This window comes from Lepisosteus platostomus, chromosome 13, assembly GCF_059453375.1.
Source record: "Lepisosteus platostomus isolate fLepPlt1 chromosome 13, fLepPlt1.hap1, whole genome shotgun sequence".
Lineage (NCBI taxonomy): Eukaryota > Metazoa > Chordata > Actinopteri > Semionotiformes > Lepisosteidae > Lepisosteus > Lepisosteus platostomus.
The window spans coordinates 18,652,638-18,669,090 of NC_142623.1; the positions used below are offsets into that span (position 1 = coordinate 18,652,638).

The following is a 16,453-nucleotide window of genomic DNA, read 5'->3' on the forward strand; positions in this document are numbered from 1 at the left end:
CACTGTCTTGAACAACATTATTGGTTGGTTTGTTGGTTAGAGCTGTTGCATGACTTTAAAAAAATATTGAGTAATAAAACACGTTATTCATTCAAATGTGTTTTTGTTGAATTTGACATGATAATTTCTTGCAAAGAGAAAGTAGGACATTCTTTTATTAAATCCTGCAGTTAACATATACAGTACTGTAGCAAATATCAGCCTATCACATGAGGCTTTCACAGCTAATCTTGGAAGTGCAGGTAAAACAATACATTTACAGAGGTTGTGATTTCGCTTTTCAACCTCCTCATAAACCAAGAGCAGAAGTCAAGGATGAGAAGCCTCTGTCCAGCCGAATGTGTTAAAATGTACTGTCTATAGCAAATCATCTATCCTGATCCAAAATCAAACCACTGACCTTGAGCTTGGAGCTGGGTAGATAAACTGCTCAGCGTGGATGATGTCTGAGACTCTAAAAAAGGAAGAAACACAAGTAAACTCTTTGGTATCTTTCTTATTACAGGAGTCATGATCTCTATCGTCTGCTACGAAACCATTAAAGAAACACTTTTTGCATTGTCAGCCAAATTTTAAATAAAGAAGAATGTTGACTGTATGATTTTGACACTGGATTGCAAGGTGTTCAACCTGAACAGTGTTCGAAACTCTGAAAACACAATTATATACAAAGACAGAAATGGGTGTTCTAAGCTGCCTGGATGAATACAGCTAAAAGAGTGAATGCTTTTTCACCCATCCAGTCCAACAACCTGGAAGCAGTTCACTCTATGTGTTAGGAAACGGGAATCCTAATTTGTCACTTCAGAGGAGATCTGAGTGTCTGAAATGATGCAAGGACAGCAATGTTGTCATGTTTACAGCTTTGCCACAATTGTTATACACTGTTATTATCATGGCAGTTTTGGTTGCTACTTTGGAAACATCCTGCCATGTGCTAACACTAGGTAGCTCAGTACAGCTCATATGAATACATTTTCAGCATACACAACAACAACTGCCAAAGAGATCCCACCAAGTGATTCATTATTGAGGAATTCATCTGGAGCCTGAATCACAGATGCTATAGGCAAATTAGTAATATACTCCAATAATACATACTGTTTATTTTTAAAAACCACACAAGAGAATTTAACACATGGGGTCCAATAAAGAATACACTTTGCAAAAATTACATTACAGCAATTGAAAACATATTGGAAACAAAAGGTGAAACAATTGTTACGTCCCCAAAATGACTCAGTCTAGGGGAATATGGGGACTAACACATGAGCCAGGGTTTAACGGCCGGTAATAAAAAACATAAATCACGAATTACACTATTCTACAACCCAATACCCTCTAGACCTGTCTCCCAAGAAAGGGGTGGCAAAGCCAAAGCAAAGTCTTCCACAAGATATCTGTCTACTCTATTTAAACTAAGTTACACTGGAAAACTAAAAAAAATACAGATCCCACAACAATCCCAGCCCTACACCATGGCCAACAAAACAAATCCGCTGTGTCTCGTGTTTTCGCCGTTTCTTCTTCTAACACCGCTCTTCCACACACTCTCCGGACGTCCCGTACCAGCATTTAAAACCGGCCCACTCTCTTCAACCAATCCAGAGAGAGACCCAATTTAGGGACGAACCCCCCACCAAAAATGGACCCCCGCATGGGAGGGGAGTACAAAAACCCAGAACGAAACATGATACATTCCAAGAGGTTGAGAGCTCTCTTTTTGACCAGTTTAAAACAGTAAGGGCAGATGATACAAGGATCCTGTCCAGCTGAGTGTTTTTTACTGTCTGTACTGTATCATTTATTCTGATTAAGATTCAACACACTGACCTTGGGCTTGGAGCTGGGTAGATAAATTCTTCAAGTTGGATGACATCTGAGACACTAAAAAAAAACAGGGCCTCCATGTTCTCTAGTGTACAGTACAAGGCAAAAAAAGAAACAGTATGACATTTGCTAGCCTAATCTTGTTTTAAGAAGAAAGCTGTCTTTATTATTTTGGAATTGCATTGTATGGCGTTCAATCTGAACACCATCTGAAACTTTGAAAATAATAAAGGGGTGATTACAGTATATTTAGCTTTTACTTCACAAAACAGATACTGTATTTTGAGCAACATTATCGATTGCTTGTTGGTTTATGCTGTAGCCTGATTGTAAAAAATCATTTTGAGTAGTAAAACATCTGATTCATTTAAATGTAGTTTTGTTGAATTTCACCTGATAATTTATTGCAAAAAAAAGTAGTGTATTGTTTTATCAAATCCTGCAGTAAAAATAGATGGCAAAAATGCCAGCCTGTTACATGAGGATTTCACAGCTTATCTTGGAAGTGCAGGTAAAACAGCACATTTCTGGAGGCTGTGATTTTGCTTTTCTAAAGCAAGAGCAGATGTCCAGCATGAGAAGCTCCTGTACAGCTGAATGTGTTATAATGTACTGGCTATAATAAATCGTTTATTCTGATCCAAAATCAAACCACTAACTCTAAAAATGGAAGACACACAAGTAATCTCTTTTGTATATTTCACATTACACAGTTCATGATCTCTATCATCTAATATTTCACCATAAAAGAAACACTATTTGCATTGTCTACCACATTTTGTATAAATAAGTTGACTGTATGATTTTGGCACAGATTAAAAAATGGTCAACCTGAGCACATTTTAAGACTCTGAAACTAAATTTACAGAAAAAGACAGAAATGGGTGTTCTGAGCTTCCTGGATGAATAAAGCTAAAAGATTCCAGTTCAAGAACCTAGAAGCAGATCACTGACCGTGTGTTAGGAAACGGGAATCCCAGTTTGTCACTACAGAGGAGATCTGAGAATCTGAAATGATGCAAGGAAGCCATTTGGTGATGTTTGCAACATTGCCACAGTGGTTATATGCTAATATTACCAGGATTTATTTTAAATTTATGCTTTCGGAACGTCATGCAATGTGCCAATACTAGGTAGATCAGTAGAAAGCATATGAATTAATTTTTAAATTTGCTGTACCCTTTTTCTTTTACAAATCAAATGTTTTTGCAAAATGTTTAGAGTAGTAAAAATGTGATTCATTCAAATATGTTTTTTAGAGATAGCACAGAAAGCACAGAATGGGTCAATTTAGCCTATATCACAGACTATACAGACATATTAGTCACATACTCCAATAAGACATATAGTACATTTTTATAAAACCACATAGGAGAATTTAAACCACAGTGATTCAATATAAAAACACACTGCTACTGTAACTTGACTTTGATTTTAGGTTGTTTACATGCTTGGGTCAAGGATTGACTGATTTCAATCCTTGACCCTTTAGTTACATTATAAATGACTTACACAGGCCTTTAACAAGCTTGTCACCTGAGGATTTTACAGCAATTGAAAACTTCATGGAAATGCAGGTAAAACTGTACATTCCTCGGGGTGGAGAATTTTCTATTTGACCAGTTTAAAACAGTAAGGGCAGATGTCCATGATGCAATGATCCTGTCCAGCTGGATGTGTTTTACTGTCTATACTGTATTGGCTAACTTCAGCTAAATGTCTTATATTGTCTATATGGTATCATTAATTCTTATCTAGAATCAAAACACTGACCTTGGGCTTGGAGATGGGAAGATATATTGTTCAGCCTGGATGATATCTGAGACTCTAAAACACAAACAAACAAGGCCTCCATGTTCTCTAATGTACAGTACAAGGCAAGAAAAGCAACACTATTTCCATTGCTAGCCTAATCTTGTTTAAATAAGAAAGCTGACTTTATGATTCTGGATTTGCTTTGTAAGGCTCTTACCCTGAGCACCATTTAAGAGTCTGACAATAATAATGGGACAATAACTTTCACTTCAAAAAGCAGATACTGTATCTTGAACAATATTCTAAATTGGCTTGATAGTTTACGCTGTTGCATAGTTGTTTTGCAAATCAAATGTTTTTACAAAATATTTTGAGTATTACAAATGTGATTCATTCAAATATGTTTTTGTTCAATTTGACCTGACAATTTCTTGCAATAAAAATGTAGTTTATTGTTCTAGCAAATCCTGCAGTAAACAAATGGGAAACATACCAGCCTGTCACATGAGGATTTCACAGCTTATCTTGGAAGTGCAGGTTAAACAGTACATTTCCAGAGTTTTTGTTTTTCCTTTTGAACCTCTTTAAAACAGCAAGAGCAGATGTCCAGGATACAAAGCTCTTGTCCAGCTGAATGTGTTTTATTGTCTATACTGTATCGTCTATTGTGATCTAGAATCAAACCACTGACCTTGAAATTGGAACTGGGAAGATAAACTGTTCAGTGTGGAGGATAGCTGAGACTCTAAAAATTGAAGAAACACAAGTAAACTCTTTTGGATCTTTCTCATTACAGGGTTCATGATCTCTATTGTCTGTGACAGAACAATAAAGAAACAATACTTGCATTGACAGCCAAATTTTACATAAAGAAGCAAGTTGACTGTATGATTTAGGAACTGGATTATAAGGTTTTCAACCTGAACAGTATTCGAGATGCTGAAAATAAAATTACTGAAAAAGACAGAAATGGATGTTCTGAGCTGCCTGAATGAATAAAGCTACAGTGAATGCTTTTTTCCTATCAGTGCAACAACCTGAAAGCAGATTACTGACTGTGAGTTAGGAAACTGGAATCCCAATTTGTCACTGCAGAGGAGATCTGAGTATCTGAAATGATGCAAGAACAGCCATTTGGTAATGTTTGGAGCATTGCCACAATAGTTATACTATACACTTATATTACCAAGGTATTTTTTAATTTTTAATAATGCAATGTGCCAACCCACATCAGTATCCATCAGTGGATCATACATACTCATACTCATGTTCGTCATACATACATACTCATACAGTATGTTTCATATGAACCTATGAACATCAAGTGTTTTAACTATAATCCCAATAGAGATAGTATTGAGAATGGATCATTATAGATGAATTCAACATTCCTAGAGGTTGAGAGTTCTCTGTTTGACTAGCATAAATCGGTAAGGGCAAATGTCGTTGATTCACATATCCTGTTCAGCTAAATGTCTTATATTCTCTATATGGGATCATTAATTCGTATCAAGATTCAAAGCACTGACCTTGGGCTTGGAGCTGGGAAGATAAATTCTTTAGGTTGGATGATATCTGAGACACTAAAACACAAACAAACATAGCCTCTATGTTCTCTAGTGTACAGTACAAGGCAAGAAAAGAAAAACAGTATTACCATTGCTAGCCTAATCTTGTTTTAAGAAGAAAGCTGTCTTTATCATTTTGGAATTGCATTGTATGTCATTCAAACTGAACACAATCTGAGACTCTGAAAACAATAATGGAGAATTTACTGTATATTTAACTTTCACTTCACTGTCTTGAACAACATTATTGGTTGGCTTGTTGGTTTAAGCTTTTGCCTGACTTTAAACAAAAATATTGAGTAGTAAAACACGTTATTCATTCAAATGTGTTTTTGTTGAATTTGACATGATAATTTATTGCAAAGAGAAAGTAGGACATTCTTTTATTAAATCCTGCAGTTAACATATACAGTACTGTAGCAAATATCAGCCTATCACATGAGGCTTTAACAGCTAATCTTGGAAGTGCAGGTAAAACAATACATTTACAGAGGTTGTGATTTCGCTTTTCAACCTCCTCATAAACCAAGAGCAGAAGTCAAGGATGAGAAGCCTCTGTCCAGCCGAATGTGTTATAATGTACTGTCTGTAATAAATCATCTATTCTGATCCAAAATCAAACCACTGACCTTGAGCTTGGAGCTGGGAAGATGCTCTGTTCAGCTTGGATGATAACTGAGACTCTAAAAATTGAAGAAACACAAGTAAAGTCTTTTGTATCTTTCTTATTACAGGAGTCATGATCTCTATCGTCTGCTACGAAACCATTAAAGAAACACTATTTGCATTGTCAGCCAAATTTTAAATAACAAAGAAAGTTGACTGTATGATTTTGGTACTGTATTGCAAGGTGTTCAGCCTGAACCGAGTTTGAAAATCTGAAAACACAATTATAGACAAAGACAGAAATGGGTGTTCTGAGCTGCCTGGATGAATACAGCTAATAGAGTGAATGCTTTTTCACCCATCAAGTCCAACAACCTGGAAGCAGATCACTCTGTGTTGGGAAATTGGAATCCCAATTTGTCACTTCAGAGGAGATCTGAGTGTCTGAAATGATGCAAGGACATGTTGTCATGTTTACAGCTTTGCCACAATTTCTATACACTGTTATTATCGTGGCAGTTTTAGTTGCCACTTTGGATACATCCTGCCATGTGCCAACACTTGGTAGCTCAGTACAGCTCATATGAATACATTTTCAGCATACAAAACGACAACAACTGCCAAAGAGATCCCACCAAATGATTCATTATTGAGGAATTCATCTAGAGCCCAGTAAAAATGTGATTCATTCAAATATGTTTTTTAGAGATAGCACAGAAAGCACAGAATGGGTCAATTCAACCTATATCACAAACTGTATAGACATATTAGTCACATACTCCAATAAGACATATAGTATATTTTTATAAAACCACCTAAGAGAATTTAAACCACAGTGATTCAATATAAAAACACATTGTGCTACTGTAACTTGACTTTGATTTTAGGTTGTTTACATGCTTGTGTCTTAGACTAATTTCAATCCTTGACCTTCCAATTACATTATAAATGACTTACACAAGCCATTAACAAGCTTGTCACCTGAGGATTTTACAGCAATTGAAAATTTCATGGAAATGCAGGTAAAACTATACATTCCTAGGGGTGGAGAATATTCTATTTGACCAGTTTAAAACAGTAAGGGCAGATGTCCATGATGCAATGATCCAGTCCAGGTGAATGACTAAAATCATTTAAAATATCTAAAATCAAACCACTGACCTTGGGCTTGGAGCTGGGAAGATATATTGTTCAGCCTAGATGACATGTCAGACACTAAAACGCAAACAAACATAGCCTCCATGTTCTTTAGTGTACAGAACAATGCAAAAAAGAAGCAGTACAGTATATCCATTACTAACCTAATTTTGTTTAAGTTAGCATTTATGATTTTGGATTTTAAGGCGTTCAACCTGAACATCATTTGAGACATTGAAAATAACAACGGGGTAATTATATTTTACTTTCACTTCACAAAACAGAATCTGTATCTTCAATTATATTATTGGTTGACTTGTATTGGTTATGCTTATTGGCTATGCTGTAGCCTGATGGTTTTTACAAATCTTTTTTAGTAGTAAAAATGTGATTAATTCAAACAGGTTTTTGTTGAATTTGATCTGACAATTTCTTGCAATAAACATGTAGTGTATTGTTTTAGAAAATCCTGCAGTAAACATATGGCAAAAACAACAGCCTGTCACATGAGGATTTTACAGCTAATCTTGAAAGTGCAGGTAAAAGAGTACATTTCCAGAGATTGTGAGTTCACTTTTCAACCTCTTCATAAACCAACAGCAGAATCAAGGTTGAGACTCTCCTGTACAACCGAATATGTTACAATGTACTGTCTGTAATAAATCGTCTGTCCTGATCCAGAATCAAACCACTGACCTTGGGCTTGGAGCTGGGAAGATAAACTGTTGAGCATGGAAGATATCTGAGACTCTAAAAATGGAAGAAACATACTGTAAACACTTTTGTATCTTTCTCACTGCAGGGTTAATGAACTATATTGTATGTTACAAAACCATCAAATAAACAGTACAGTACAGTGCACTGTCAGACAAAGTCAAAATAAAGACGCAGGTTGACGGTATGATTTTAGAACTGAATTCCAAGGTGTTCAACCTGAATACTATGTAGACTTGCTCAAAAATACAGAAATGGGTGTTCTGAGTTGCCAGGATGAATAAAGCTAGAGTGAATGTTTTTTCACCCATCCAGTCCAACAACTTGAAAGCAGATCACTGACCGTGTGTTAGGAAACGGGAATCCCAATTTGTCACTGCAGAGGAGATCTGAGAATCTGAAATGATGCAAGGACAGCAATTTGATGATGTTTATTTAATTTCCACAAGGGTTATACAATGGTATTACCATGGTATTTTATCATTAATGCTTTGGGTGCCTCATGCAATGTGCCAATACTAGGTACTGTAGATCAGTAGAACGCATATGAATATGTTTTTACTATAATACCCATAGAGATAGCACTGTTGAGAATGGGTCATTAGTAATTATGTATAGTCCAATTAGACATACTATGCATTTTTAATTAACCACATTAGAGAATTTATCACACTGTTGTGCAATATAAAACACACTGTGCTAAGGTGACATTGATTTTACTGTAGGTTGTCTACATGCTTATGTCTAAGTTTAATTCCTTGATTTGCATATGATTTACACAGGCCTTACACAAGCAATTGAAACTCTTGGAAACACAGGTGAAACAATACAGAGGTTAAGAGCTCTCTTTTTGACTATTTTAAAAAAGTAAGGGCAGATGTCCATGATGCAAAGATCCTGTCCAGCTGAATGTGTTTTTCTGTCTACACTGTATCATCTGCCATGATCAAGATTCAAAGCACTGACCTTGGGCTTGAAGCTGGGAAGAGAAATTCTTCAAGTTGGATGACATCTGAGACACTAAAAAACAAACAAACAGGGCCTCCATGTTCTTTAGTGCACAATGCAAGGCAAAAAGCACTATGTCCTTTGTTTGCCTAATCTTGTTTAAAGAAGAAAGCTGACTTTATCATTTTAGATAAAATGTGTTTTTCTTGAATTTGACTTGACAATTTCTTGCAATAAAAATGTAATGTATTATTGTAGCAAATTCTGCAGTGAAGTATCTTGGAAGTGCAGGTAAAACAGTACATTTCCAGAGGCTATGATTTTGCTCTTCATCCATTTACTAAATGCAAGAGCAGATGTCGAGGATGAAACGCTCCTGTACAACTTAATGTGTTATAATGTACTGTCGACAATATATCAAACCACTGACCTTGAGCTTGGAACTGGGAAGATAAACTATTCAGTGTGGAGGATAGCTGAGATTCTAAGAAAAACAAGACATACAGGTCAGTAAATTCATTTGTATCTTTCTCATTACAGGGTCCATGTTTTGTAGACTACATTAATCTGCAACAAAATAATAAAAGAGTCAGTACTTGTATTGTCAGCCAAATGTATGTAAATAATAAAGGTCACTGATTGATGTTTTAACCGCATTGTACAAATTTCAGAAAAAGACAGAAATAGATGCTTTTATCTGCCTGGATGAATACAGCTAAAAGAGTGAATGCTTTTTCACCCATCCAGTCCAGCAACCTTGAAGCAGAACACTGACCATGTGTAAGGAAACGGGAATCCCAATTTGTCACTGCAGAATCTGAAAGGATGCAAAGAGAACCAGTTGGTGATGTTAGCAGCTTTGCCACAATGGTTATATTCCAAAATTACCATGGTATTTTTTAATTTATGCTTTGGGTACCTCATGTAATGTGCCAATACTAGGTAGATCAGTTGAACTCATTTACAGTAACCATGTACCCTATAGAGGTGGCACCAATGAGAATGGATCATTATTGATTAATTCATCCAGACTCTGTCTCACAGCCTGTATAAGCAAATTATTCATATAGTCCAATAAGACGTACTTTAAAAAACATACACAAGAGAATTTAACACTCAGAGGTCCAATACAAAACACAAAGTACAGTAGATAACACTAAAATAGCACAGAGATTAGGTTGTTTGCATGCATGTGTCTTAGATTAACTCCAAACCTTTACCTTTCAATATCATTTTAAATGAGTTTTCAACTCAACCAAGAAACCCAAACAAAAAGAAAGTTATAAATGCAGACATTCTACATCATACAAAAACCAAAATAAGGAATAGGCATTATTGGGGCAATTAGGGTCTTTTTAAAATCTCCAATGATGTCTTTCTGTAGTGTTTACATACCAGTCATTAAGTCTATGCTAAATGCCTCTGGTGAAATTAAAGCTACTGTCAAGAGACTGGTTTGAAATGTGCACTACTTAGCCCAGGCGAATTCAGCCTGTAAATTCTAGATAATACATTAATTTGGTCTTTGCCTGAAAACCTTGTGTCAGTACTACAAGTTCCCAAGAACAACCCAACCCCCCCTACACACACACACATACTGTATACACAGCACCTACCATTGCTCATCAACCCAGCTTGTTTCCTTCTCAGGCTTTCGATTTCTGCAGAACCTTTGAAAATAAAAAAGACACTAGTCAAAGAGGAAAACTATTTCGTTTCTTTGGTACAGTACCTCGAATGTGCCACATATGATGATTCACAAGCTGAGCACAAGTAAAACGAAAGTCATAAGGAGAGCTGGGGGAGGACTGTGGAATGAGAGGCACTGAGAGCTCTTGAAGAAGAGGAAGTTGATGTGATACTGTTTGGATAGTTCCTCCTTTGCTTATCCCTCTTCAAAGAAAGGCCAGGGCATTATCATTTTGGGTACACTGAACTTGCCTCTGAGTTTCAATTTCTTGGGTACTGTATCACTCCTTAAGCAGGAATGTGCTTGTGGTTTTTCCATGACAAATGACAGATGCAATGTGTAGAATGGAAATACTGGGAGATAACAGGGAACCTTATTATACAGTACAATAAATAAATTATATTGGGATCCTTATTATTTTAGGGAATCCTTATTGTTTATCATTCCATTAAAACAGCAAGTGTCTCACTTCAGGAGTGGATGCTGTTCTCTCCTGCATGTGTTTTGTGGTTTAATTGTTGAAAGCTTTAAATCCAATGCAAGAATATTACTAAACAGGGTCCATTGGAAGAGAATAGCACTGTTTGCTGCCATATTACACATTTTGTTACAAATGGTAAAGATACCACCACAAATAAAAAAGGAACTGTACTAATCCTTCTAATGTCTGTTTCCACATGTTTCATATATTTTATATTTACAATATTGGGTGTGGTTTTGTTAAATATTTAGCTGTGGGTTAAAAAACAAATGTCAGTTTCAGAAAACATTTACAAATGCATCATCTCTCATCTAAGAATAAACATTATGCTCTATAAGGATTCAAAGGCAGACATGAATTGCTCTGAACTTACTGTTCTCCTTCAGGGTGACTTGACTCATTTGGAGGTGCTGAATCTCTTCAGTCAGGGCAGAGTCTGAAAGAGAGAAACAAGTCTGGATCAAAAGGTTAAGAGGAGTTATACTTTCTGATATGCTCTGACAGCTTCAGTTCAATGGACTGTCACAAGCTCAGGAGAAGGTCTCCATCTCCTGTAATGGATTCATTTAAATGCTTTCCTATCAGAATGGCCCTTGGCTATTAAAATTTGAAATAAAGTGGTTTCTTTGTGTTTTTGCGTGTACAGGCGCAGCAAAACCTCAAATTTTTTTCAACACAGGGTTGTGCAGGTGCCAGAGCCTATCCTGGGAAGAAATGGGTGCAAGGATATACCTTGTACGGGACGGCAATACATCACAGGGTAAAAAACACAGACACGCAGACATTCACACTAGGGGACAATTTTCCCAGAAGTCAATTAACCTACCAGCATGTCTTTGGACTGTGTAGTGACAAGGCCTATTATTTCACTTAGAATTAAGTGCTGTTAAAGATTTCTGAGCCTTGACTAAGCAGCCTGTTTCCTCTCCCTAAATGTGGAGGAATATGGCAAAAGAGGCCCCTCCAATAAGAGACATTGTAAAACTGTACCAATGCTCTACAATTAATTATATACAGTATACAGAGCAGATGGGATACAACCGCCATTACCCAAAGGAAGTTCCACCAGTAAGATATCAGTAGGGTGGGTACCAGAACCAAATTCATTTTATGATTGTTAAAGTAAATTAAAAAAAACAACCTCCCATAATTGTGAGATGAAATGGAGCACCCAGTGTAAACCCATGAGAACACAGAGAAGACATAAAAACACCACAAAGGCAGCACCCCAGGAATTAAACCCAGAGCTCAAGTGCAATGCTAATCACATCACTGTGCCACCCCACATTAGTAAACAGGTATCGCAAATCTGTAATATATATTTTTTTAAAACAATGACATTTTTGCAGCATCACATACTCAAACCTGAAACTGAATAGAATTTAAATATGCATTTTTTTCTTTTGCAAAATAAGAACACAAGTATTTGAAATGTAATATGGCTCATTCAATCATCCATCTGTCACTTTTTGCACTTACATTTTATGAAGGCCAGTATGATGAAGACTACCCAGCCTACAGTGACCATCAACAGCAGGACATACAGCAGAATGATGGACTTGGTCCCAGCAACAGCAGCAGCTGGAGGAGTAAAAGGAGTAGAGGAATTAGGTTAGGTTACTTTTTCTATTTGCCACTGTTGAACATCCTGACTTTGGGGGAAGCAAAATTAATTTTCTTTTTTTTTAGGAAATTTAGAAAGTTTAAAATTACTTATAAAAGCAACAAAAAGCCTGGATTTTCAGCAAATGGCAATCCTCAGATAAGAATTTGACTCATTTTAATAAGAAAAGACTGATAACATCTGAAATAAAACCAATTTGGGCTTGATCTCTTCTGAAACCTTCTCTTTGGATTGGGTCCTTTTAATTCTGCAGGGTCACCTGCAATTTTCATGACATGTGAAAAACTTCAACCTCATGTCCTAAACTGAAAATGCACATGACAAGTAACAGAGGACTACTGGAAACAAGGGATGTTCTCAAGTTCACAAGTGTTGTACGAAGCCAGCAAAGATTTAGCAAAAGTGCACATTTACAATTTTATTTTCCCTCTAAATGTCTGTTAAACAGCACTGTGAATAACAACAACAATAATAATAATAATTCATTTAACTTATACGGTACAGTGCTTTTCTGGACACTCCACTCAAAGCACTCCCCTCCACCCCACCAGCACTGTGCGGCACCCATTTGGATGATGTGACAGCAGCCATAGTGCCCCTACAGTATACAGTATGCTCAACACCAGCTAACAGTTGGAAGGAGGACAGAGTGATGAAGCCAGTTCAGAGATGGGGTTTATTAGGAGGCCATGATTGGTAAATACCAATAGGAAATTTGTCCAGAATGCCTGGGATTTTTAATGACCATAGAGAGTCAGGACCTCAGCTTTTCAGTATGTCTCATCCGAAGGATGGCACCTTTTTACAGTATATGCTCCCGGTCACTATACTGTGTTGGCAGACTATCAGGTTATATTAGCAGTCAATAGCTTAGTCATATTGGGCTGGATTTCAACTCTTCTCTGCGTTTTGAGTTGCCCTGACATCTCTACTCTGCAGTTTGGCTTGTCTCCTTCAAGTGTGTGTTTGTTGTTTTTATAGTCCACATCATTCTCATTATCACAATATTGACACTCAGCAGAAACAAACACCTATAACCTTTAAAATAATAATCTTTAGTCACGTGTAGAAATCTCTGAAAAAATAATTGATGTGGTCTGATCTGATTTTTTACTTAAGATATTTAAGACTATTAAAACAGTCCTGTCATGCATAGTTTTGAAGCTAAAAAATATCCAGCGTTGTAAAAGTTCATTGGGTCATTGTTCAGATAATGCTTTTATCATCATGCTTTATCACCGAGATAAAACTTGGTAAAATGTGCTAGATATACGTCTTGCAAATTAACAAATATAAGATACTAGAAGTAATAAAAGTCAAGCTATACCTTTGACGCAGCACCCAATATATTTATTTTTGTAAGTTTGAGTAATTTGTATATTTTTTGTAATTGTGAGTTTTTTTTAAGATTTCATAACATTTTAAGATACATGGGTATCTGTACAACAGAAGAATATCTCATTGTCAAAACAAATGCAGAATAATTAACAGTCAATAATGAGTCTAGTACATACAGAATGACTTTCCTCTACCAAGATAAGATACAGATTTAGTTACATTTAACAATCACATTAGGAACACTTTTCTTCAAGAAAAGATTCCTCCAGGATCACCTATTGAGAAAAAATAAGATTTACCTGAAGGCAGCTTTGTTTTCCCAGGCTGCAATTGTTTCTTAGCCTCCATGTGGAGCAAATCTTTATCCCCATAGGTATCTGCCATTTTATTGGTGAGTAGAGCAGATGTGTCTCTTTAAACTGTTGGGTTTGAATGGTAGCATATGACAGCACATATGAGTGATTTTAAAGAGGAAACATGTTGCAAAGTGGTTTGATGTGTCACAAAAAAGAACAAATGAGAAGTCCTTCTACCAGCAGTTTATAGTAAGCAGGAGTTCTGCTCTAGGATCTTGTGTGATTTTCACTTAAATTTGTGTGATGCTCAACAAAATGAAGTCAACATTCTTTTTCTAAGGCTTTTGTGACAGAAGTTATTTTGTTTGTTTTCCTTGAGCATAATGCATTACTGAGACTGCAGTGAAGTAGGTTTTAATCAGTAATACATTATAATATAATACTTGAATAATGTCTCAGCTTTGTGCACCATTGATGAAAGTGATTTTGAGGCAAAATTATTATTTGTTCTGGGTTACGATTTATATAATACATACATTTCTGTAGTTTGTGGGTTAAATAGAGACCATACATGTGCTACAACCTTTTGACAAAATCTTAATTTAGCAGTCTTCTAGTCTTTCTGCTATATCTTTCTGCTAATTTCTATATATCTTTCTGCTAATTTCTATATAGAAATTCTGGTATCTGCATTACCAGCCTGTAGACTGATATTTTCAGATCAGCAAGGCTGAACAGTACTGGAATGGAAACCCCTCAGCAAATCCAAGTTGCTGCTGTAAGTGGTGTTGGTGGATCAGTAGGTGGTGCTCTGCTCTCTGGACCACAATCTTCAATGTTTTAGCTCTGTTATTGAGCAAAATGTGCCATAAGAGGTGCAAATCATCAGAAGAGATGTTTAACTGAGGTTCACACTAATTCCACAGTTTTTGAAAGAATAACCCCAGTTTCCAAGCTAACATCCCTCTGTAGGTTTGAACAACCTTGCCTTCCTAAAGTTCCCCCTTACTTTTTCACTTATTCTACTAAAATTACTTTGCTGTTAACAAGTTGGACTGAGTGGAGAAGGTGTATACAGGATTTGAAAACAGAAAAAAAGAGTTACATGGCAGGGACTTACATTTCTAATTTTATTGCTGATTTGCATTTGTAATGCCAACTGAGACTACATGGATGTTTCCATGGCAATATCACATTTTGGAAACAGCAGTAATAACATCATTGTGGTCTAAACATTGACATAGACATTAAAACCACATCCATGTGCTGGGTTATGCCCTCTAACTTATACACATTTTATAAAATGTTGTTTTTACATACATCTTTAAAATTATATACTTAATCCTGAGAGTATTCATTGATTCTATTTTACCACCCCATCGCCACCTGTATTATTACAAGTTTACCTATAATTTTCCTTTTCTTCACTAAACGTTAAACCTCTACAGTAATTTCATGCACTCAGTACTTAAGGTATATATATATGCCAATTTCACTTTGCATTTTCTTATTCAAATTAGAGAGGCTTATTTTTAAGTTTGACTAATTAGCATGACAGCATATCATTCTCTTTCAGGTGCTGAATCTCCTCCGTCAGTGCTGAGTCTGAAACACGGCAGCTGAGAACAGATCAGGGTTTTGGCATAATGGTTCATAAGGGAGACACACTTTAGAGTTTCATTGATTCTATTCTACCATCCCATTGCTTACTGTATTATTATACATTTACCTGTTAATATTGTATTTGTCTTTTTTTGAATACTTGACTACAGTAAAATTCCACAGTTTCAATGCATTAATAGATACAGTATGCTTCAATGCCAAATTCTATTGAAAAGCTCATATGCAAATTAAAACATGCTTATTTTTAAGGGGTATTAATTAGCATGATTAATTACCATTTTCTTGCAGGTGCTGAATCTCCTCTGTTGAGAATTCCGGCTTATAAGGGTTTATAGCCGTGACTCACTTAAGAGTTTTGATATTTTTTTAGTTGCAATTGTGTTATATGGCTCTTTACAGGATCGGAATCCATTCAGTCTGTTCCTGTAGTGCATTCTGTGTACCATAAAGTTTAAAAGCATAGCTAAGAAATCCATATACTGTAGTATCGTTGCAGGTAGTAAAAAAATAAATATGTACATTCATACTGTAGGTACAGAGCTGTAATAAAGGCTCATCTACTCTGTGCCATGTGTATGATACTGTACTTAATGGTAAAAATAAATGTCTAAAAGTGCATTTTTAATGAAAACCCAGTAAGGTTAATATTTTCACTATGCAGTACATACTTTGCAACACAATACATGAAAAATAAAAATGTGTTGCTTTGACAGATTTTTTCTTAACTTATCTTATTTGTAAAAAAAATAAAAATAATGAGGACCGTCCAGATGAAGATGACTATCTGCAGGATAATATGAAGAATAATGGGGTTCATCCAACACACAGCAGAGACTGGACACC

The 16,453-nt window shown here is 36.0% G+C and overlaps 1 protein-coding gene across 1 annotated transcript in view; it reads right to left on the reverse strand.

The window, feature by feature from the left end:
• The window catches only part of LOC148650168 (uncharacterized), a 33,546-nt gene extending 19,421 nt beyond the window's left edge, over window positions 1-14,125 (reverse strand). The window contains exons 1-11 of the mRNA XM_088603712.1: window positions 13,991-14,125; window positions 12,209-12,310; window positions 11,103-11,165; window positions 10,175-10,228; window positions 9,334-9,375; window positions 8,989-9,042; window positions 8,577-8,630; window positions 7,954-8,007; window positions 7,593-7,646; window positions 6,921-6,974; window positions 401-454 (exon numbers count right to left, since the gene is read on the reverse strand). Of these exons, the coding sequence (XP_088459838.1) occupies window positions 401-454; window positions 6,921-6,974; window positions 7,593-7,646; window positions 7,954-8,007; window positions 8,577-8,630; window positions 8,989-9,042; window positions 9,334-9,375; window positions 10,175-10,228; window positions 11,103-11,165; window positions 12,209-12,310; window positions 13,991-14,075 (670 nt within the window). The 5' untranslated portion in view covers window positions 14,076-14,125. The remainder of the gene's footprint in view (window positions 1-400; window positions 455-6,920; window positions 6,975-7,592; window positions 7,647-7,953; window positions 8,008-8,576; window positions 8,631-8,988; window positions 9,043-9,333; window positions 9,376-10,174; window positions 10,229-11,102; window positions 11,166-12,208; window positions 12,311-13,990) is intronic.
• Window positions 14,126-16,453: the final 2,328 nt, after the last annotated feature.